This window comes from Spermophilus citellus, assembly GCF_964194105.1.
Source record: "Spermophilus citellus genome assembly, chromosome: 13".
NCBI lineage: Eukaryota > Metazoa > Chordata > Mammalia > Rodentia > Sciuridae > Spermophilus > Spermophilus citellus.
In genome coordinates this window covers 100,804,160-100,828,153 of record NC_138193.1, presented here as the reverse complement: position 1 = coordinate 100,828,153, position 23,994 = coordinate 100,804,160, and the positions used below count along the sequence as shown (strand labels likewise).

Genomic DNA, 23,994 nt, shown 5'->3' with positions numbered 1-23,994 from the left:
AAGGCACATATGAAATAGTTGTCAGTGGTACAACACAGGTCAGCCTGTGTCCATGGCACTTGGCAGTTACACTGAAGTACACAGTGCCCTTGGAAGTGCTTGTGGGGGAGAAGAGGCACATACCATAGCGCCAGGCCAGTCTCTTGGAAACTGTTGAGCCATAAGCTGTAGCAGATGAGTCCATTTGGAGGAGCAGTTTGGTTGGGGACCAGCGGGTCAGGATCTCACTTCTGGCTTCTGCTTGTAAGCGGGGTATGGAAATGACACCTTTGATTTTGCTTTCTTCCTTAGTGTCATAACTTTGGAAAAGAAAATCATTTGGCTTCAACGATTTTTCCATTCCAAGGAGATATACAGAATTCAACAATTAGGAATTGCATTTTTTAGTGATAAAAGTAAGATACATTAATGAGTGAAAAACAAGGCCACAGACAGACCAAATGCATTAACTTCAAGGCTAATACTCAGCAAAAGTGCAGGACTTTGCAGGGAACAGATGAACTTTTTGAAAATTGTTTCAATCTGCTTTGCTGTTTACGAAATCTTGGCCTTGGCCAAAAGATTAAACTGCTCAGAGCTACCATTTCCTTATCTATAAAATAGGGAAATTCATACCTACCTTGCAGTTTAAGGTGAGGACTCAGAAAATTTTTTAGTGTACCCAGCACAGTATTTGATAAGTGGATAATAAGTGTAAGATAAATAATAGGAAGATCCAACTAAAAATGTGCAGAGGGTCAAGACACTGAGGACGCTGTTTGCCAGATGATAGATGAGGGATGCATTTGTCTTAGTTTAAAGCTGGGGTAAGAAGGGAAAGAGCTACCAGGGCCTGCAGCTCAGGTAGGATCTCCCATGCCTTCCTTACCTTATGTGGCCCATCAGAGCGACTTCAGTGATTTTCTTATTCTGAATGTCCAGGGTGAGTTTGTAAGACTTTTTGTCCTGAGCAGACTCATCACTAACTCTGAGGACTGTTCCAAGGTCAACATTAAGATCTGGAATTTGGATTTCACTGAATAAAGTTCTACTCTGCCGATTATATTTGAACATCATTGTAGCCTCTGTATGCTTCACACCTGAAAATGTACAAAATAATTAAGAGTGTGTGCTAAGAGGATCTACTTAGAGAAGGAAGGAGAGGATAAGGTAGAGAAACCCTGGGTACTCAATGTGCTTAAACAAGAACACAGTTGAGGATTTTACCTTACATTTTTAACTCTGTGGTATTCATAATTCACTCAACTTGCAAGTATTTACTGATGGTAGAATATGTGCTGGGCACTGCTCTTGGCATTGGGGAGTCCTGCCCTTATAGAATTTACCTTCTAGTAGGGCTGTACAGACAACAGGCCAGCCAATTACTTGCGTCAGATGGTAATAAATGTGAAGAAAAGTAAAACTGGATATGAAGATGAAAGACAGGGATAAAAGAGAAGCTATTTAATATGTGGTGGTCAGACAAGTTCTCTCTGCAAGAATGGGTATGTGGGCAGAGACCACAATGAGTAGATTGTGGGGATGCACCATGCCAGTTCTGCAGGGAGCCTTCCAGGCAGAGGGTTGGATATGCAAAGGCTCTGAGGTAGGGATCGCTCAGCACATTCAGGGATTGGAATATGGCTCTTCTACTACCACTCTCATTCAAAGCAACTACATCTCTTGCTTGAATTATCGTTGTAACCTACACACCAGTGTCCTTTCCTCTTTTGCAATCTTTTGCCAACATAAGCATAAACCATGAAAAACCTTCAATGCTTCTTATTTTATTCACAGAAAAAGTCAAAGTTCTTACCATGTCTTACAAGTCTATCTCTCCTCTACCTCCCCTTAATTTCTCTGATTTCATCTTCTATCACTTTCCTCCCGGATCTCTCTGCTTCAATCACGTTGGCTTTCTTTCCTTTTTTCAAACTTGGTAGCCCCATGCCAGCCTTGGAGTCCATGCAACTGCTGGCGCCTTAGCGTATAACACTCTTGGCACAGGGCTTACCTCCCTCACATCTCTTTTTTGTGTTTGCTTTACCAGTGAGACTTTCCCTTATTGTTCCCAGAATCACTCCATTCCCCAAGTTTTCTCCTCCCAACACTCCCAGCATTCCCTAGGCCCATCTATGTTCTGTTTTGGTCCCTACCATGGATTGACAGCTCATAAATATTTACTTGTTTGGTTGTTTACTGTAACTTCCACAAAGATAGAGACTTCAATGTTCCCTGTTTGAGCCTCAGCTCTCAGAACAGGCCTGATACTTAGTTGGGCACTCAGTCAATATTTGTTAAATACATTACATTACATATTTCTCCCTTTGAGTCCTGAACCTGAGACTGAGGGTAGAGAGGCAGCATCCTCTTTTTGTATACTCACCTTCTGCCTGAATTATGAACTTCAGTGTGTCCACCAAGGCTCTCTCTTCCCTCTGGAGTTCATAGGTTGCACTGGCAGAATATTGTTCCACCTCTCCTGTAGGCTTCAGTTCCAGTTCATATCTAAAGAAATTACAGTGAATGATGGCAATAATATCCCCCAACAATTCAGTATCAAGTGCAATAAAAATAAGGTCCTTATTTTAACCTTATCTCTTGCCTGTAACTAATAATGATCTTTATGATCCCTTCAGTTCCTCCCAGAGCCTAAGACAAGGACAAATCCTAGGATTCCCAGGCTTTTGTACAAGTACAGGAACAGCTGGCTGGCCCTGTCAGCAAAAGCTGACAACAGAGTGGGTGAGGGGATGAAGACAGAGGACCCTAAGCACTGTGGAGGCTTTGGGCATGCTGGTGAGCTCTAGGAAGCTCCTACCCATGGGTCTGGAGGCTCAGAAACTCTGACGATGAGGTAGGAGCAAATTGGAATGTGCTCTGATCTTCTCATCCAGCACATGAAGGGGAAAGAAGTGCTGGCCACACGACCACTATTTTAAATACCCAAAGGATGGTACAAGCCCCTAAGATTGACATAAGGCTACATCATATGGCCTTTTTCTGTTTGCCCTGCCAGGTGGCCACAATGTGGATGGCAAGCAGATTCAGGCTGTGCACTGAGTATCTCTCACCTGGTGTCACCTGTCAGTGGGTAGTAGGAGGCAGACTCGGTGGAGCTGGCGTTGGAGTAAGCTCCTGTGGTGCAGTAGCTGAGTCCAGTGACAAAAGGCCTGCAAGTTGACCAGGACTGCCTGTTCTCAATGAGAGGAGGGATCACTTCTGTTTTGGTGGTGGAGACCAAATGCAATGTGTTGCTGGTGAAGGATGAAAAATCAAAGTTATCTTCAAGCCAGGAAATCAAATGAACAGGGAGATCAGTAAAGTAGAAGTGGGAAATCAAAGAGAAGGTAGGAGGGAAGGGAAAGGGGAAGAACTGAGAAATTAAATTGACCAAATTATACTAGGTGCATGTATGACTATACCACAATGCATTCCAATTTTATATATAACTATAATGCATTAATCACAAAATAAATTTAAAAATTAAAAAAGAATAATAAAGTAGAGGAAAGGGATCAGGGGAAGGATGGGAGAGAGGTTAGAGCTGGGAATAGAAATGGAGAAAACTATGTTATATATATTTATGAATATATCAAAAGGAACCCTATCATTATACATAACTATCATGCACTAAAATTTTTTAAAAGATTTTAAAAAATGAATATCATTCTTTTAAAAAATGAACATGATTCTTACTATACACATGCTCCCTTTTCTCCTATCCACCTCTGTCCATACCCATCTTATTTGATTTACTGAGAAACAAATGGTGACTCTTAGGCTTCAGACATTGCACTAAGTTCTTTATGTGTGTTACCTCTGATCCCACAACAGCAGGCATAGGATTCTCATTTTACAGAAGAAACAACAGTTCAGAGACACTAACTAACTAGTCACTGGGACTGAACTTAGCTCCGTCCTTCATATATGATACAGGGCAAGAGGAACCCTGTCTGTCTTTCATGTGAAATCTCTCATGCTCTGCTGGCTTCTTTTTTACCCGCATTAAACATGCATAAGTCTCTTCAGTCTCTTCTCCCATTCTCACACTACACACACACACAGACACACACACACACACCTCTTTCTTTCCCTTGTTACTGTCTCTCATAACCCTATCAACAGGGTGTTGGCCTTTGTGGGGTTTTTCTAACACACTTATTGCTGAACTGTGCTCTGAAAGTTACCCTTGTCACGTTTCTGAAAATGCTTTCATCAATATCTCCAGTCCCCTTCATGCTCCTAAATCCAATGAATCTAGTGAGGCTTTATCATCTCTGACCTCTCAGGAGCATTCAATAGGCTTGTTTACTTATGGCTACATCAAGATGCCAGAGTCTTTATCCTCTGAAAAGATCATGGTACCCTCCTCTTATATATGTACTTTAAATTAGTGAAAATACAAGGAAGTTAAAAAATGTCCCCGTATCTTTGAAGGATGCTTTCTTTTAAACACTCCATCCTTTCCCCAGTATTTTTTTTCTCATTGTTGGTGGTTCCCCAAGACCAACCTTTGCTGATGGGCTGGAGTCCTACATGCCAGCTATGGCCTGCCTATGTTCTAGCCTCTAGTGTCTTCTTGGCTTCTAGACCCTTATGGCCTTGGTTCTCTGTCTGCCTCTCTGGTTGCTCTCTATACCAGCTGCTATTTCCTCGCTCTGCTATATACTGGTGATGCCCAACTCCGCGTCTGAGCTCAAACCTCTTTGCTAGGCTCAGGGTCATAGGTCCATCTGCCACCTAGATAGTTCTAGTTGGTTGTTTCATAGGACATAAATACAGCATATCCAAAACTGAATTTGTCATCTTTATCTAATAGAACAGCTCTCCCTCTGTTGTTCCTATTTAAAATGAATGCTTCCCTTCTCTCTTCCCTTATACCCATATCCAGTCAAGAATCAAGTGCTCCTGATTCTATCTCCATGCAATTTCTGATACCTCTCACTCCTCTCTGCAGACCATTGTCACCTCCAATGCAGGCCATTGTCACCTCTCACACATATGTATTTTCAACAGACTCTTAAATGTCTTCCAGTCTTGCTACTTTCCCACATTTTCCACCCTGGAGTCAGAGTAGTTCATCTAAAACACCAGCCTTGCCTTAGTTATACTCTCCTGTTCAACTATTTTGCCTTCAGAAGAGTCTGGGTTCTTTATGGTGGCTGAAAAGGTGGTCCATGGTTGCCCCAGACCCCTTTCTCCCCACCACCCACAATTATGCTCTCAGTGCACTTTGGCATACTCAATTTCTTTCAGTTCCATGAACCATTTTCTTTTTTATTAGGCTGCTATGCATACTTTTCTCTTTGCCTAGAACACTCATTTCTTTTTACTTTGCTTGGGTAGGTCTCAGTCCTTCGCAGCAGATCAAGTGTACCTGTGTCAGAAAGCCTGCTCTGACTCCCTCAAGTTTCACAGTATTGTAATACTGCCTCTAATCTAGCTCTCACTCCATTGCAGCGGTTTTCTCCATTGTATGTCTTCCTATAAAGTTAAGCTCTAGAAGCCCAGAGACCTAAATTCTACGTCTGAATGAGAAAATTAATGTGTTCAAAATATCAAAAACTAAGGTCAATCAATGGTGGAGGATATCATTGAAAATGGAACTCTCAACAGAGGCTGAATCCTATAATCTATCATGGATTTTCATGCTTTATCCACTGAGCTAGCTACCACAAATAAATATGGCCTTTGGTATTTTTCCTAGAGAAAAATGTTCATGTTTTTTTCAAGGGAGATTTCTGTAGAGTTAGTGCTACTTCATTCTCTAAGCAATCAACAATAACAACAAAATCCTCCACAGCAGAGTTATGACCAACTAAACATAGATATTAAGTCTCAGTGAAGGATGATATAGGACAATTTAGTAAAATGTAGAAAGGCAATTATTTTGTGTGTTTGCATCTAGGCTAGGTTAAAAATAGGTAATCAAGAATCTTCCTTCCCTCTCCTGCTTCTCTGGGACTAGAATTTTCCCTGTTGGTTAACTAGCCTGACCAAATCCTACAGATATGTTTTCAACTCTTTGAAACTGGCCAGGCACACCTGGCTGAAAGAATTACCTGCCACTAAATAACCTGACTGGCCTCCTTGGAGAAGGAATGATGAACTTCAGTTGTCCAGTCTTCAGGGTCACACGAGCCTCCAGGCCTGACTCATGGAAGAAGTTGGTGTTCATTTGGACACCACTCCTGGCAAAGCCAGGAAGAATGATGCCCATGTTTGTTGCAAACTCCACAGTCATAGAGGGATTTACCACCAGGTCAGCCTGCATCTGCAAGTCAGAAAACAACCTATCAGTACTGTTAAATTCCTCAGTCCCCTGGTTGTCAGATCAACCCCCCCTTCCCATCTCTGGGTAAATATCTCTGGATAACTTGCATCTCAGGAAATAGTATTGTGATTTATTAGAGGAAGAAAGCCCAGTGCCCAGTTCTCCAGAGCCAGACTTCACTATGAAGGACTAGGAAGCAACTTAGACAGAAAGATGATCAGAACACTCATTTATGAAGCAAACAACTGAGTTTTCATCTTATTGCCACAATTCAACTGGCGATGGTAAGGTAGTGCATGCTGGTGGAACCCTAAAGATTTTCATAAAATTTAATGAGGTGATTACTAGGATGATGTACATTGTTGTGAACTAGAAACACATTTTTAAAATGTGAAACATTTAAAATGTCCTCTCCCCCACAAGAGGAAAAGAACAACACCCACTTATTTGCAATCAATGTAAACAGGGTCTTACATTGGCTAGTTCCAGTTTTACTCCAGCCTTAGTCCCAGGGGTGATGACTCCAGATAAGGACACTTGCAACTGTGACCCCACTCCAGTGGGAAGCTCAAAGGCATTGTCCATAAAGATGTAGTGAAGAAACAAGTCACTCTTTGAGCCTTCCCTTATGGCCTGTCCAATCTGCAAATTGAACAGGGGAGAGTAAATTAAGCCTTCTATGAGTGAGTTTTGTCAAATGCAACCTCCCAAATAGAAAGGAATAATTTCTCTTTATCCAGAAAAAAAGAATTAGCATATTTATCTGGCTAATTTCATAAATAAAGGTTAATGTTACTCACATCAATGCATTTGGATATATGCAATTGCTCTGAATTAAATATCATGTTCAACTGGTGATTCAGAGAGTTCCTCGGAATAGTACAGGGCCTCAGACCCTTATAAGCTCCAAGTAAAATCTATGGCTTGGCTTAATTCTGTTTTCTTTTTAAAAATCTGAATGTAAATGAGAGTTTACTTGAAGTGTATTATATTTTGGTAAAATTAATTTTAAATAAAAAAGCTCCTGAAATGATGTACATATTAACATGCATGGTTTTTTGTTTTGTAACATTTCCATAAAATAACTTCAGTGTTTTTTTAAAAACCAACATGAATATTTATTTAATAATGAGGGTATATTTTCTCTTTTATTAGTAAATTAATTATAATAAAAATTGTGGCAAATATTTAGATAGTGTGTTACAGTTGGCCAAACATTTCTTAAATAATTATTGTGTCCTTTTAATATTAAAAGTAGTCTTTTTTGCAGGTGGAGGAAGATATTCTTAACAGCATTTTCTAGAAGATCAAACTAATGCTCTTAAAAGTACAGCTAACATTATGAATAGCTTCATTTCTGAATGCGCCGATTCCTTGTGAGTTAAAGATCTTCTTCATTGAAATTCAGAGCAAACTTGTATCTTTGAAGGAAATATAGGCCCTTTCTCTGCTCTGTGTGGCAAGGATCTTAAGGGAGTCTGGGAGATCTAGGAAGAGCACCTGCTAATCTGTGGGCCCTCTGAGGGGCCTGGTCACTTACCAGGTGTTGGATTCCCTGCAGTGTTTGAACACCACTCAGCAGCAGCCTTCCCAGGAGCTGGAGGTCTTGGAGCCTGACAAAGCCAAGCTCTTCTCCCAAGATGCGGAGGTAGGCACTGGCTTCTGGGATTTCTTTGGATTTCAAATCATTGATCAGCTTTTCAACGATGGGCATAATTCCATTTACCATGTCCTGGGATTTTAGTAACACAGTGTTTAGTGAGAGGTCAGCTTTGTCTGAGGTGGGATTTGTCTCCTGCTGACATGACTGGCCTAAACACAAACCCTGGATCTGGGGCTGTAGGGAATAGGCTCCTTTTACTGAAACATAATTCATCTAAACAAAGATCAAAACACCTGAGATCTTTTCAGGACTAGTAGTACTTTCAAAGCTGACCTTAACTTGAAAAAAACAAAAACAAACATGCAGGAATAGTAAGGGGAATCCCTGGTCTCCAGGATTCCAAGATCCATAGAGCTCCTCAGGATTAAAAGACCTCTGTCCCACTTCCCTACTCAGCCCTCTCTGCTTCAACTAAGGAAGAGGACCGGGGTTTTCTAAGAAAGTATAGTTTTCTTATAAGTAAGTCAAGAGCTTGTAGACCTGTTCTTCTTAGAGACAGGCAGAATTCTATAGACCGATGCACAGATATTGTGAAGGAAAAGAAATTGCTAGACCCCAAACAGATCTAAGTATATCGGCTTCAAGTGGAGGTTGGCAAATCAGAAGATGGAAATGAGACTATCAGGGAGCATCTGGGAGCAAATTATTGCCCTGTTCTCAACCTTGAATGTACACACAAGTCCCCTGGGGTCTTATTAAAATGCAGATTCTGATTCAGTAGGTCTTTGTGGGCTTGAGGTCCTGCATTTATAACAAGCTATCATGTAGTGTCAATCATCAGACCACATTTTAGATAGCAAAAAATTAAAGACTAAGAAGCTGCAGATATACAAGCTAGTTTCTACTCCTTCACCGGGGACTCACTGCCAGCCTCAGAATGGATTCTGGTCCCATTAACTAGTGCAGTGGTATGAGTGACAGTCAAAGGAAGCAGCTAATAATAAAGAAATAAAAATAACAATTTAAAACTTATAATAGTATCTTCTTGTTGAGTATCCGAGACTGGTGTCAGGCACTGTGCTTAGCATTTTATGTACCTTATTTAATGTAGTCTTTAAATAACTTTGTGAAGTGTGGATTACTATTAGTACCCTGAGGGTGCAGGAACAGACATATATAGTATTAACTAACTTGCCTGGAATAATACAATTTAAAGACTGAGGTTAGACTCAAACCAAGGTCCCATACTTTATACTCTTAATCATTTTGCTAGAGTGCCCCTAGTGAGTCTGGTTCCTGGACACAATGCATTTCCATAAGACCCTTAACTGCTGAGGATACTGGACCCTAGCTCTGTAGGACTGGTTAATACACATGCACAGTTGTTATTTCAGTTAGATAGGCCCTTGATGACTTCTGTGCTTAGGAAAGAATGTTTTTGCACTGAGACCCAAATCTTTCCTTGAGAGAATACATATCCAATACATACCTGCTCATGTTTATCCTCTTTGATATAGTCAAAGTGGTCCACCAAGACTTTGGACACATGATCAGGCACTCGACCATTGACCCAATATAAAGCCTTGTTGACACTGTCTGGAAAAAATCCTTTCTTCCCAAAAAGAGCTTCCAGTGTTGGCTCAAAGCCTTTTCCTTCTAAGCCAATCTGAGAAAGAAAATCAAGCAAGAATATGCCACTGGGTGTTCTGGCTATACATCAGTCTCCCATTCCCCGTTTTATGTCTACTTAATTAAAAATGTATTTGATGAACACTGCAGGGAAGGAGCTGGGCTTAGCATTTCACAGAAGTTGTCTATTTAAATTTTACTAGACTCTTGAAGGGTAGAACTCATTTGCCTTTTTCTATAAAAGACAGGCATGAGAAAAGATAAATAATTAAACTGAGGATTCAGAACTGGGAGTGGATTTGGAGTTTGAACCAGAAATGATTGGTTAGCTCAAGTATTTCATTGGACTTTGAGTTGAAGGGCTTCTCTGAGACATCTATATTTCCATTAATATAAGGAATAATGTTTCAGATGACCCCTAGTGGACAGAGAGGAAGGCAAGGAAGGAAGGAAAGAAAAGCCTCAAAATGAAGGTACCAATCCCTTGATGATTCCTGCTCCTCCCCAGGCTGGTTCACAGCTCCCCTGACTTTGTATTTGTGGTGTACAGACCAGGCAAGAGAACTTGAGACTCTTCTTTAGTCTCACACATACCTCCACGAGGTCAGTTGGAGCAAATCCAAAGACATTGAGGGTTGTTTTCAGCATGCTTTCTTTAGGAAGGTAATTATTCGGATCAAAGATAAGATTCCCCTCAATTGTGACTGAGACTGGGTCAAGCGATGGAAGAGAAACAGATTTAGAAAGGTGATAGTTCCGAGAAAATTTTTTGAAGTCCATGACGGTTGGAAGTTGAGATTCTTTCAGGGCTTCTTTCACTAAATTTTTCAGGCTAGATGAAAAGAAGAGATATACTTTGAGCCAACATACCATGTGACTTATTCATCATCTCCTGCATCCTGAGTAAATATGGATTTCCAATTGCTACTAAAATATATGGGTTTCATTTGCCCCAAGACTTTGGCTCAGGGTCTGCTGCACACTCACATGTGTTCCAGAAGAAAGCACACTCCATAAAGGACAGACAGGGCCTGGGCCCGAATGGAGACTTAGAATTCCAACCCAGGGCCCTCTGTAGCAGATTGGTGCAAGGGATGACTTACTCTTGGATATCCAATTCTTCTGAGTTCAAGATGTTGGCAATGTGGGATGCCACAAAGTTCTTCACTTGCTCATTCTGTTCCCGTGGGAGAATTCGGGCAATTTTGTTAATATCTGCCTGGGAAGGCCCCCTCATCAGCATGAGATAGGCAGCCAGTCGCTTATCCACTGGAGCAGCACCATCCACAAAAGTCTGGAGAAGGATCCCCCTGACCTGTAGCCAGAAGAGGCAACTGTTTATCAGGACACAGAGCATGCCTGGCCAATACTGGCATGGTCCACTAGCTCTTTCTTAACACAAGTCTAATCTCTCTCTAATAACTCTTCAAATAATGCTGAATCTTCTTGCTAGTGTTCCTTAAAGCAACCAGCTCAAGGCAGGGTTCTCAGAAGACTCCTATCAAATATGTGCTCAAATCAATTGCATTAGAATACATAAATTTTGACCAAGTGATTATTTGTTTTGCGATCTGCTACTAAGTGAAGACAAAATTGTTTTGTCACAAATTATTTCAATGTAAGAATGAAGGTGGGAAGGCACAGTGAGATTTTGGAGCTAAAAAATAAGGCGATTTCAAAAGCTGTGGAGTTTCTGCCACCTAAGGTAGGAGGACCAGGTTCACTATCTCAGTTTGGTGCCACTGGAGAAATCAGGTATGTTTTCTCAAAATAAAAGTAAAGGTCAATCTGGTAGTAGGACATGATATAGCAAAAATCTCATGTTCTTTGTGAGAGAGGAGTAGCAGCAAGTTGACTATGTTTCTCATCCCATACACCACTAGGCAGTCAATAGGCTCATTGAAGTTTTGCAATGAGAAAACAGTAAAAGAAAGTCAGCACAAGAATGGGATTTAGAATCTCATTCCCCCTTGTACTTCCCCAGACCTTGTTGATCAGCATGGACTTTCACTTTCAAACACCCTTGTGTACTTTACCTCATCTCTGAGTTCCATCTTCCTCAGGGCCTGGATAGCAGCTTTCTGAATCAGCAGTGATGGCTTTGCACTTCTGATACATTTCAGGACTGAAGATTTGAGTCTCGGCATTACCTGTTCCATAGTTCTGCCCATGTTTCCAATGACCTGCATTGAAGAAAAGAAATAAGAACTCATCACAGCACAGAAGGAGGAGTAAAGGTTGTTCAAAGAAGGGCATTGCTGAAATGATGCATCTTATACAAAATACTGAAAGTACCCTCAGGATCAAGTAGGTGTGATCTTCGTCCCCAGTACACTCATTGCGAATCTGTTCCAACAGGTAATCAGCAATGTCCTGAAGGTCCTGGGTCATTTCCTGGGTCATCTGATGATAGCTACAGAATAAGAGAAGAGTGTTAACATTCTCTTAATTTGGAAGGCATAGATGAGCTTTCTTAAAATCCAAACTTGTGTTTGTTGATTTCTTATTCCAAGTTGTTCTTTTCAAAATGTCCAGTAGAAAAGAGTGAGCACTAGGGTTAGAAGGTAGAAGGAGGGGTGCCATGTCAGTACAGAGAGGCGGGATTTTCCTCTGCTCCCAGGTGGAGAAGAAATTCAGTGCAGAGACTCACTTGTTGACCACATGGCTCAGTGCATAGAGGGTGGCCCGGCTTTGCTGCTCCCTGGCCGTGTTGAAGATCTCTCGCAGCCTCTGTGTGGAAGGCTCTGGGATCAGGGCCACCAGGTAGGTCACAACATCTATCAGGAGGGGGTGAGCTTTCTCACTTTTCAGCCACTGGAGGATGTGAGTGTAACACTGGGGCTGTCCACACTGAACCAAAGCTTGCAAAGTGATGGGGCTGAGAAGAGAAGAGAGAGTTACACAGAGCAGCATCAAGGTGGTGAACCCTCTTTGGTCTGTGGTGTGACCTCTTCCAGGAGTGCCCTATGTCTCTTATTCACTGTCTAAATTCAAAATCCAACTCTGATCCCAAGAACCATGATCCTTCCCTAAGAAGAGTCTTTCTACTGGAGAAACACTGTGAGAGAAATCTGAAAACGACCTCTAGGACTCAAGCTGAAAGGGGAATGTTATCACTACCCTTTGGTCAGGACATAGAACATGCCTGGCCAGCACTGGCCTAGTCCATTCTGGCCTCAGCAACTTTTATGACATTCAGAGCACCTGGATTCCGTCCCTTGAAGTACAGAGAACACATATTATTTTGTTTGCCTGAGCTCTCTCCCTTCTAGCTTGTAAGTTCCAGAGGGCATGAACTTCTTATCTCACACTCTTCAAGGAACCCTCTAGAAGCACGGATGAGAAGATACTCATCAAATGAGAGGTGCTACCTCCCTCTGGTTTTAACACACAAATGTGTACCTTCCTCGAATGCCCTGTGTGTGTGTCTTGCCCTTGAAACTCTAAGCACCTTAGCTGATATTTCTCTGCCCAGAAGACATTAACTGTTTGACTGATTAACTAGATTGATATTAAATGATTCCTGAGGTTCTCTGACCAAAGTTCAAAAGTTCTGACAGCCTCCATAGGTTGTCTGAGACTGAGCTGCAACCACTGAAGACCTACCTGGACACCTCGATCAGCTGTGGCAAGAGGGATTTGACTGCCTCTTCATTGAGGCCTCTCAACTCAGTAACCAGTTTTTTGAAGAGATTTGCTCTCTGGGCATTCTGCTCAGAGATGGATAGCTTTTTCAGTTCCTGGAGTGTTGTCAAGACAGCCTCGGCCTGCTTTGGTGGCAATGTGGATTTGGTGCTCTCGAAGGCCAGACCCACCTTCTCAGTACCTAGAAAGTGCCAAAGGAATTCTTGGTTATTTCTACATCTCAACCATGTCTTCATCTAATAGAAACTAGGGAGGTACTAGCAGGTAGAAAAGAGAAGAAAACAACTGTCTTCTTAATGCCTAGTAGCTATGTGGCTCTGGGCTAGATGTTGTTAATTGATTCACCACAGCATCCTGGGGGGTTGGTATTACTCCCCAATTTAAGAAAAAGGAGCTAAGATCCAGAGGTGAGCAATTTACTCTGAGAGTCCTTACACAAGAGCTCTCTGAACTAAGAGGCAGAGCTAGAATTTAACCCAGGTTGTCTGGCTTTGGTATCAAATTACCTCTGCCTGAAAGAATGGTGAGGAGATGGGGCAACTGATCAAGTGACAGCTGAGGCTGGACTAGTGGTTTCACCACCAGTCTTTCTAATTGAACCTTCTAGCAGTTTCTGATGAGGAGAGACCCTTCTGCAGCCTTCCCATCTTTCTGCCCTCACTTGTATAGGGAGAGGAGTGAAGGTGGGCATGGAATTGTGAAATAATGGGCAGAGTCCTGGTTTTAATTAGACCTGGATGCTCATTTTACACACCTTTGAGGTTCTGGGACCTTGAATACATCACTAAGCCTCCCTGTGTGTCCATTTTCCCTCCACAGAATGGGTATAAACTCATCTGCCATTACCACCTAACATCATAGGCAAATAAATGAGGTGAGGCACAAGCAAGAATTTTGACAGATTTCTGTAGAATATAATGCTGGGATAGGGTTAGAGTAGAGGTCTCTGAAGTTCTGTTCCTTGGATTACTCTCTGGTCTGGCCCTAAAGATCTTTTCCCGCTTTCTCCATCTGGTCCAGGACAGGCACAAGTCTAGTCACAGAGTCTATGAGACTGTCAACTCCTCCAAAGGTGTCATGGTTGACTTAGGAAACCTAAGCAGCTTTGGCAACTTCTCTTTATCCCACTACCCCTTGGTGTTCTGGAATGAATCTACCTACTGAGTAGCCAAATACCAGTGTCTGCTTCACTTTTTAACGCAGCAGACATTTAATAGGGCCCAACCATGAGCTAAGCTGTGATTGGCACCTGTTGGACAGATTCCCCTGCACCAATGAGGACATAAAGTCTTACCTGCATTAAAGAAGCGGCTGTTGGTCTTAGGTGTATCTTCAAGTTTCAAAGTCTGTGTAATGTGTGTCATCATCCCGTACTTATTCCTGGTAACAGAGGAAGCACCCTGCCTCATGAAGGGTCACCAACCCAGAACACACTAGTCTTTTCATGTCAAAGTTCCTATCTCCACTACTACCCTATTTTGCCCACCTTTCAGAGCATGGTTAAATCTAGCTATCTTTCACTCCTTAATGAACAGCACCCATGTCCCCCTGGTCACATTCAAGGACAAATGTACCTTATATCCTATATCAGCCTGGAGTTCCCAGAGGGCAAGGACTAACACTGAGCCTCAAAATTCTTCATATCTCCCACAGCACAGTGCCAAGAACACAGTAATTACTCAATAAACATTAGTTAATTCAAAACTGATTGGATACACAAGTCTCCTGTCAAAAATCCCAAATCCTCCATGAAACTATTCCTAACCAGGGCATCCTGCAATGGTTACCTAATTTTCTGGGTCTATGGCCCTTAAAGTCTGAGATGTATATTGTTGGTTTCAAAATTGTTTCACATGCCTAAGAATTTTCTGTCAAATTGCCTGTTTGCTTACAAAGGAGGTCAGGCATGGGCTCTGCTTTGTACCTCTCCACAACTCCCACCCAGGCACAGCCTAGCTTGGACAAGGGCACAGGAGAGTTCAGCTCACATAAACCCCTTGATGATGAGTTGGGGGAGCAGCAGGAGACCTACTTGTAGGAGAAAGGCAGGAGCAGGTGTTGCTCCTTGCAGATGGCTTCCGACACATGCTTCCTCTTGGAGTCCAGGGTGTATTGGCAGGACTGGCTGCTGCTGAGCAGGGTCGACAGGGGGCGGACCTGTGCATGAGGTTGGAGAGTGAGCATTTTGAACAGTTCCTGGGGTTTGGACCTCAGTCTTTTGTCACAGTCATTTTCCTCCAAGGTAGGGGAATGGGAGTCCTGTACCACTAGACAAGCTCAGTAAAAGTCAGCATACTCAAGGCTGTGGACTCTTCTTATTTCACCCCAGCAGAGCTCTCATCCTGCACATGTGTATGCCTTATGTCCCACATACCCATCTGCCCCCACATAACGCCACGCATGCTACTACCTATTAGGTTTTCTTTGCCTAGAAGCATATCCTTGGCTCTCTCCCATTTGCTCATCCGTTGTATTTTTCAGGTTTGTGTTCCACATCCTCCATAACTTTGCCTAATGAGCTACGTGCAAATGCTGCATCCTTCCTACTCAGGCTTAGAAATGCTTGTCTACACTGCTCAGTTTACTGCTTTATCAGGTGTGCTGTGCATTGTATTTTACGGGCATGCATGTGAACCTTGCTTCTGCATTAGCCTGGAAGCATCTCCAGGGTAAGGTTCATGGTTCACCCACTACTCTCACTCCCTCAGTAGGAGTAAACATAGAGCAACCTCTCTGAAAAGACCCTAAACCAGTGCTTGAGCCTCCTCTGACTATGGCCCCCATGGTCATCAGACTCTTTGTGTTCAGTCCCAAGGACAACGACCTTGAACATGGCCCAGCAGGACAGTGATTGCTCATCTTTTATGTTTACTGAGATAACCTGTGCCTCATGTTCTGGATAATGTAACAAGAGGTTAGGCAAACTCAGGTCATGTGGTGCTATGTGACCTAGCTAGCAGCACAGAAGGTCAGTACTGAGTAGGTGGCCCAGGCAGGAGGCCAGTGGGCCTTGATTTGGTCAGGGTCACACATAGTGTGTAAAGACAGGTGGCTGGGATGAGGGAGAAAAGTGAACACAGGCCTTAGGACCTTAATAGAGGTCAGATGTTGGGACAACCAGCTCTCACACAGAAAGCAACAGCAAAGGACTTTGCCTTCTCAGGGATGAATCGTCATCATGCTCAATTGATGGCAGAGGGTTCAGTGTCACAACAGGAGGATCACTGAAGGACAGAGCTCTGGCCTGATTCTAGTCCTGGCACAATTAATAAAAAGCAATGCGGCCCTAGCAGTGATTCTAGTGCCTGGTCCTTAGTGTCCTGCTCAGGAACAAGCCGGGCAGGATCTTCTCAGAGGTCCCTACCAGCTGGAACATTCCTGAGGGTTTGTAAGAAGGATGCTGCTCAGGGCAGACTGCAGGCTGGTATGAGACTCACCAGGCCCTGGATGAGGGCGAGTGGGCTGACGCCCGTGCTGATGGGCTGGAAGCTGTCACACTGCTGCAGGTCCCTCTCAGTGGATATCTGTGTTGCCACATTGCCCTTCCTTGTCATGACGGTAACGTGAGTGGAGCAGTTTCCATACACGGTGTCCTGTGGGAGCAGAAGACACATTCAGGAGCATTCAACGTGGGAAAAGCCTTTAGGTATTTGGGAAGGGCTGGGAAAGAAGCCTGAGAGCAAAGGCAAAATGAATGTAGATTTGGGAAGGACTTTTTTTTCCTGCCTGCACTGCTGGTGCCTGGCCAGCCTGGGCAGGGGGAGAAGAAAAGGTGAAGAGCAGCTTGGAGGAAAGGCCTGTGCAGGATGCACCTCTGTGTTCTCCAAGCACCGTGGAGCTCAGGACTCAGAGCACAAGAAGGACTGAAAAATGTTCAGAGGGCTGAAGAAAGTTGGATTCTCTTTATGCTGAAATCTGACATTTTTGGAAAGAGGCTGGCAATATATTCCAATCTTTTTAGAGTCTGCAATACACACAGGCTTTGCCATGTTGGAACATGTGGGAATTGGAGAGGGAGAATGTCAAACATAGATAGGAGATCAGGAGTCCCAGTAAGTGCTTTAAAATTAGACCCAACATGATTGACCTGCTTGGGATGTCCATCAATGACCCCAAGGGACAGGAAGGACCACAGGTTCTGGTATTGTACACTAAATACAGAGTGTCCTATGTAGCCCAAGCCAACAATCCATTTCAGGTACCATTGACGGGTCTCTGACATGGGAAGTGAAGCTTAGAGGGTTTTCAGCTTTGTAAATTCTCACCGTGAACAACACTTGTTTGTCTTCTTCTGTCTCTGGGGGAACCAGGAGTGCAGAAATGATGCCCCTCTTGATGTTCAGGATGTGTTTGGGTTCACCCTTCTCTGGGTAAAGGAAGACTTTCTTCCCTTCAGGAACACCCAGCCTGAGCTCATACCTGTCCCAGAGAGAGCATGTGGTCACAGAAAGGTCCCCTCTCCACTTTGAGCCTGTTGGAAGGAAGCTTCTGCTTGGCAGACTCCTTTTCAGTTGTTAACATCAGTTCTTTACAAATATATGCACACACATGTACATATTTTCAAAAAAGTCCATAAACAGGTAAATTTTGCCATTATTGCTCTTATTTTATTTATTTATTTTTTTGCTGGGCTCATCTCTTCCCTGTCTGTTCTCCACCCACCAGTATGGACACCCGAGTGGGTATTTCATTCATATCTCCCTTTTCATAAGGTTCTACATAGATTGTGAGTACAAACACAGATACATAAAGATGTTGTAATTATTTGTTTTATGCAAATGGAATCGTATTATGCATACTTCCCTTCATGTTGTTTTTCTCATTTAATTATATTCTAGGAAAACCCTGAGTCGCTTGGTAAGCTCTAAGAGATTCTTTTTTCAAAAGCTGTATAAACATTCCATTCTGCTGTTATATATAGTTTATTCAACACATTGCCCCATTTGGTGGCATTTACTGGACTTTTTTCCCTTTTTTTTTGCCACACAAACAATACTGAAATACATATCCTTATGTGTTTATCTTCATCTTCATGCATTACTGCTTTTATTTTCATGGGCTTGAGTCCCAGAGATTGGAATTGCTGTGTCAAAGGGTATAAGTATTTTCAAGTATTTTCAACTGGAATAGCTATCACCCTGTGGCTCTCATTCCCACAAGCCATGTGTGGGAATAACTTTTCCTCCCTGGCTCACCAGCAACAGGTGCCATTGCTGTTTTAAAGTTGTCCAGTCTGATGGGCGTGAGGTAATCCCTATCTTATTGTAACAGTAATTTGCATTTCCTGACTACTAATGAATTTGAGCATCTTTTCATACATCTGTTTTTTATATGTTCTCTGGTCACGTCTGGAATTCATGTTGACTTTGGTTTTAGAACCTTCTCATTGAGGATGATTTGGGTGCCTGAGGGCCTGGCTGAACCTGTTCTAGTTAAGTTAAAAGGACAAGGAGACCAGGATTTTCTCCCGTATTTCTGCACCTTTCAGAAAATTCCAGATATGGTGATGCAGGCCTGGAAAGCCCTCAAGATCGAGAGTTAAGAGTCCCTTGTGTTTAGAGAAGAGTAAGGACTAAAAAATAACTGCTATTCCTTCCTGCCACCAAACCCCTTCCCATCATGCACGTCAGAATCTCAGGTAAAGTGAGGTGTTTGGATGGAAGAAAGAAGAGTCCACGCAAGCCTCTTTCACAGAGAAAGGACTGGTTTCTGATGTTAGCAAATTGAAAGATGGGCAGGGATAGAATTTTTTATGCTACAAACTGACTGCTTATACTGTAATTAGGGACAAAGCAGAGATAATGCTAAAATATTTAATGGCTGATACAACACAGGTGCTGGAGTGTCAGAAGAGATGCCAGTTGTAAACAAAGTCCTGGCCTTCTGGTATGCAGTGGCTGCATGCCACCCTGGGTAGAGGACCACTAAAGCCTTGTGCCCCTTTGCCTGCCACTGAATAGACCCTGTGCCACTGTATGTTGGCACTAAAGACCCTTTGCCACCATCTTGTTTAAATAAATTGCCTCAAAGAGTTTAAAAACATGAGATCTTTTAGAAACACATTTAAATGATAATTAAGGCAACCTGACTAAGAGAGGGTAAGTAATGCTTTTTCCTCTTTTAGATAGTTCTGAAAATTCTGCAGTTTCCTGATCCATGGTGAACACTGATTATAGTACACTTATACTCACAGGCACCTAACATGAACACACATGATCATGCCTCACAGGACACACATATGATTAAGCAGGCATTCACGCAACATAGCCAGGGATGCAAAGAGCTCAGAAATATAAATGCATGAGTCCACCCTTACTTGGACATGGCGGCTGCAAACTCCTCAGAGTTCTTGGTCTTCTTCAGCAAAGGCTTGCCCTCAGCGTTGAAGCCATATACCTCTTTCAAGGTACATTGGTTGGTCTTCAGGATGAAGTTGCAGAGTTGGGGAACCTCTAGCTCGACCTGAGAATGGAGGGTAGCAGCATACTGAGTTTCTCTATCAAGCACGGAGAGATTTCCCATAACCCAGGGCTTCATGTCTAACTAGGGCACCGGGGTAATGGTTCTCTCATGGGTCTCCATGCATCAACCTAGGCTCTGTCCTATTTTTGGTCTTTTCCTCTTTCAGGGTAACAAGTTTCTTAAGTTTGCACCTATGCATGGGAAGGAGGATTTCTTTTTATTGGCTTTAAATTATTCACTTCAGTTACAAAGAACTTGGTGCACTTAGTTACAAGACAGAAGACTAAAAGTAAGAATTTAGTAAGAAAAATAGGAAGTAGGAAGTGGCTATCATTGGTTTTCACAGCTAATATTTCCTTCATGTCACCCAAAAACTGTATCCTCTAGGGCCTATTGAGGGTCTCACATACAGCTGCGGTTGAAAGAGCATTACCCAGTATTATTCAAAGAACTTTTTGTCATGACAGGTAGCTTTATATTTGCACTGTGTGATATGGTAATATGAGCCACAATGGCTATTGGGCATTTGAAATGTGGCTAATAAGACTAAGAAGTGAATTTTTAATTTTATTTAATTTACATAGCCACGTGTGGCTAATGCTTGCCTCATCTGACAGCACAGACAAGGACCACGGAGCCCTATGGAGAACAGGGAAGCTTCTCAACCTGCCTCCTCCTCCCCATATGAACCTTGACAGCAGCCCTCTGATCTGTTCCATATGGACAGGGACAGGACTATAGCCAGTCTCAAGAATAAGCAAAGTTTCATTTTAGAATGAACTACATGTTTACATGCTAAATTTGTTTTTCCATTTCTTTCTAGCAACAGTTTGACTTTGACTGTAAATACCACCTTTTCCACTTTCCTGAGATGCCCACCTCTCTTAGCTTACTCACCGGGCCTCCCTTGTGTTGAAATCTATAGTCCTACATTTCTGATAATCTAGACCCTGTGTTCAAATTGTAGCATGGAAATTAATGGAAGAATGTTTTTTTTCCGGGCAAAATTTTCTGTGGTGGACAGCTTCTCAGCAATGTGGCTGACTTACAGGCTGAGGGCCAGTTCTAGCACTTTGAGGTCACAACAGTTCTGGCATGTGCTGGGACCTCCTGGAAGGTCCAGTTCTGGGCACCTGTGGAGCAAACCCAGGCTCCAGGTTCCTCCAGCGCCCATCCTCCATACCTTGCAGTTGATCTTTGTGATGCTTCTTGAGTCAGCAGTCCCAGGGACACCACTGGAGCTCTCTGCCTCATAGTTATACATGTACTTCCGGAGGTGCTTGAATCGAGTTGCCTCTTCTAAAATGAGAAATAAGTTTGCATATCAGAAATAGCTCTCCCCAGGCAGTCAGTTCTGGGCAGAGAGGGGTGGTGGTATAGATAATTTTAAAAAATGTAATTGAGCTCAAATTATTTTTAATTTTCTTTACATTATGTTAATTAAGCATTGCTGAACCTGATATTTAAATTAGCTGGGTTTCCTTGAACATATCATCTGAGATACAGGGAAGAGAGTGCCAAGCATTAAATAATGGGGCTCCAAAATGTATAGAAGAGAACTTTGAAAAAGTTAAGATTTGACAGCACTAAGCTTTTCTCAGCTTGAAAATACCAAAATTGTGTGACTGTTTTTTTTAATTATTTCAAATACCTTAGGCAAATTTCTTTAGACATTAGGGATATCTGGTTAACTTTAAGAAGAAGAAATTTCTGGAGGATTCCACTATGAGGAAATTTTATAAACTTGAGACAGAACAGCATGAGCCCAGTGTAGTGATTTCAGATGTCCACCAGATGGCGGTGTGGCACCATCAGAGGTCAGCTCAGGCATTTTCTAGAGAACATAGAGTACTGCCCAAGGCCAGCTCCTCTGACCTCCAGGGGTCAGGTAAACACCAAGGGGTTGGGGGCTGGATTTTTGCACAAAGGTTAAAGTCAGTATTTCTTCATCCCCACACACTCTGAATCAATGATTAATAACTGATAAACAGGACAGTGATGTCTCTTTAAAGTGTTCATAAGGCTTTCAGAGTGGCAGTCCCTTCCCTTCCCCATCCCCAGGCCAAATTTTTGGGACAAAAGGACTGGTAGATGAGGGTGTAGACCCTTGGGGGTGGGCAGAGGCTCCAAGCACTTGTTTCCTAGGGTCTGAGCAGCAAACACCAATCTGAGCATACAACACTATGTAGAGTCTTGGTGACCAGAGGTCTAAAAGGGCAGTTGGCCAGGTGTGGGGGGTGCGGGTCCATGCCCAGTGAAGAAATGCCTTACTTGGACAGCTTGGGCTGACATTTTCCAACACCTCGTCTTCTGTAAGAAAAGAAAAAAAGAGACTGGGTTTTTCCATGTCCTACTGAGGTCCTGGGGTCTGACAGGGAGGACCACTGCGTAGGTCTTGTTTTTCGGCAGGAAGCAGGTCTGGAGAGCTCAGGCCCCAGGCCCTCCATCTGCCCATCCTATCCGGAGTCTGGAGGAGCTGTCAGTTCGTCCTGGTCCCTGTCCCAGTGAGCCTGTGAGCCCTGTGTCTGCCCTCCCTCTGACCCAAGCCCAAGCTGCCCCAGCCACGGCCCCGCCATGGGCTTCCACCTGCTCTGGTTTAGGTCATGGTCAGATGTTGCAGCCCCGCACCCGGGACTCCACCTGCGCCCCGTCCTACTCACGGGCCCAGGCGCCAGTGTCCAGGAGCAGCAGCAGCAGCAGCAGCAGCGGCAGCAGCGCGGGCCTCGCGGGGCCCATGGCGGATGAGTGGGTGAGAAGGCTCCTCGGCTTCCTGGCTGTGGCCTGGCCACGGCCTGGCGCCGCTGCTGGCTCCAGGGGCTCTTCAGAGGCTGCACTGAGACCCACACTGGCTCCACGGGCAGTAGGGGAGGGTGGGACTGCACGCCCGCGCGCAAGCACCCTATTTATAGGAGGCCCTGGATTAAGAATTGCAAAAGGTCCAAAGGGCGCATCCCTGGCCTGTTTGCTTTTCCACACGGGCTTGTCTCTGAGCCTTGAGGAGGGGCCTGGGAGGGGGCTCCCCTCAGACCCAGCGACAGCCGCCCTGGAGCTTTCTTCCTGCCTGGCGTGGCCTGCTGGGGCTTGGTGGTGGGCGGTGGGGGCAGTGGGCTTATTGCCTGAGGAGCCAGCCTGCGCTGGCTGCCTTGGGGACAAAATCCACTCTCCTCCCGCTGACTCTGGAGCCCTTTAGCAAACCAGTTCTTAACTCCTGATTGAGATGTTTTCCTAGTCCTTTTCCATTTGGGTGGACTTTGGGTCCACATGGAAGGCCTACTCCAGATCAGTACGTGTGGCTGAGGGGAGGAAACTAGGAAGGTCTGATGAGTGATGGGCACTGGCCCTGAGCGGTGGATACCTTCTCAGGCCCAGCTTGAGTCCAGGTGCCCTAGTCTTTCAGAAACCCAGTGAGGATGATTCCAGGGGAGATAGCTCCCAAGTGACCCCTGGGCAGGGTCTTCTTGGGAAATTGAGGAGTGGATGCCGCTCTCCATCTCCCCACTTTCCTCCCAATGAAGAGCCCCAGAGGGAAGGTGTGAACAGAGCACATTCCCTACCAATAGCCCAGAACCTTCTCAGGAATCCTTTCTTTCTCTTCTAAGTGCTGGGTCATGGGACCCAGAGAAAATTTGCCCTCTCTTCTTCTTCCTGGCTACAGGAACTTGTGTTTGTATAGACATTTCAGCAGTCTTGATTTCACTAACCCAAGATCAATCATTAAGGTTTATTGACAGGATGGATGAATGTCTGAGCCTGGTTATGTCTTAATTCAAGGCATTCTTATCTGGTTGTGAAGAGAAGATGCATTGACAGGAAACTGTGGGTACTCCATCAAGGTAGGATGTAAAGAACACTGAACTGTGGGGGTTAAAATTGCTGGAGGGGCACTAACTAAGCAGTGAGACTAGGTGGTAACCCAGGAGGAAAGGAGTGGGAGTAATAGGGACTGTATCTTGGAAGCATTAGGGTAGTTAGTATTTATTGCTTCTACGTGTCAGCTTTGTTTGACTTGTAAGCTATATCCAGATGTGTGCAACAAATTACTTGTAAAATTGTCTAAATGTTCTGATGGCATGTCTAAATGTTCTGATGGCATGCAGATGGTTCCAGAAAGGTCAATTCATGTATAAAAACACCTGTTTCCTCAGAAGAGACATACCATGATGTTTGTCTTGTTTGCAACACCTGGGCCTCCACATCTCTTATAGGTATTGTCTGTAGTCACAAACTCCCTGGGTATCCCTGAACTCTCTAGTGATCAATTGCTTTGCATCATTGTTAAAGGTGGATATTACAGTGGTCTCAACCGGAGGTTGGCCAAATGTGTACCGCTGGTTTCATGCAATATGAAAGGCCTGGAAAAGTAATTGCCTAGAAACACCATTTCTCAGCATTTTATGTG

The 23,994-nt window shown here is 43.7% G+C and overlaps 1 protein-coding gene across 1 annotated transcript in view; it reads right to left on the bottom strand.

Annotated features, from left to right (window-relative positions):
• APOB (apolipoprotein B) overlaps positions 1-22,331 on the bottom strand; it is a gene marked incomplete at both ends in the record, with an annotated part of 40,085 nt that extends 17,754 nt beyond the window's left edge. The window contains 22 exons of the mRNA XM_081264771.1: positions 124-299; positions 869-1,079; positions 2,366-2,487; positions 3,054-3,236; positions 6,045-6,256; positions 6,731-6,898; positions 7,797-7,988; positions 9,349-9,525; positions 10,083-10,320; positions 10,592-10,803; positions 11,525-11,671; positions 11,784-11,901; positions 12,139-12,366; positions 13,095-13,314; positions 14,428-14,513; positions 15,166-15,290; positions 16,571-16,726; positions 17,399-17,552; positions 19,450-19,595; positions 20,779-20,894; positions 21,867-21,905; positions 22,256-22,331. Of these exons, the coding sequence (XP_081120897.1) occupies positions 124-299; positions 869-1,079; positions 2,366-2,487; positions 3,054-3,236; positions 6,045-6,256; positions 6,731-6,898; positions 7,797-7,988; positions 9,349-9,525; positions 10,083-10,320; positions 10,592-10,803; positions 11,525-11,671; positions 11,784-11,901; positions 12,139-12,366; positions 13,095-13,314; positions 14,428-14,513; positions 15,166-15,290; positions 16,571-16,726; positions 17,399-17,552; positions 19,450-19,595; positions 20,779-20,894; positions 21,867-21,905; positions 22,256-22,331 (3,502 nt within the window). The remainder of the gene's footprint in view (positions 1-123; positions 300-868; positions 1,080-2,365; positions 2,488-3,053; positions 3,237-6,044; positions 6,257-6,730; positions 6,899-7,796; positions 7,989-9,348; positions 9,526-10,082; positions 10,321-10,591; positions 10,804-11,524; positions 11,672-11,783; positions 11,902-12,138; positions 12,367-13,094; positions 13,315-14,427; positions 14,514-15,165; positions 15,291-16,570; positions 16,727-17,398; positions 17,553-19,449; positions 19,596-20,778; positions 20,895-21,866; positions 21,906-22,255) is intronic.
• Between the last annotated feature and the right edge of the window lie 1,663 nt (positions 22,332-23,994).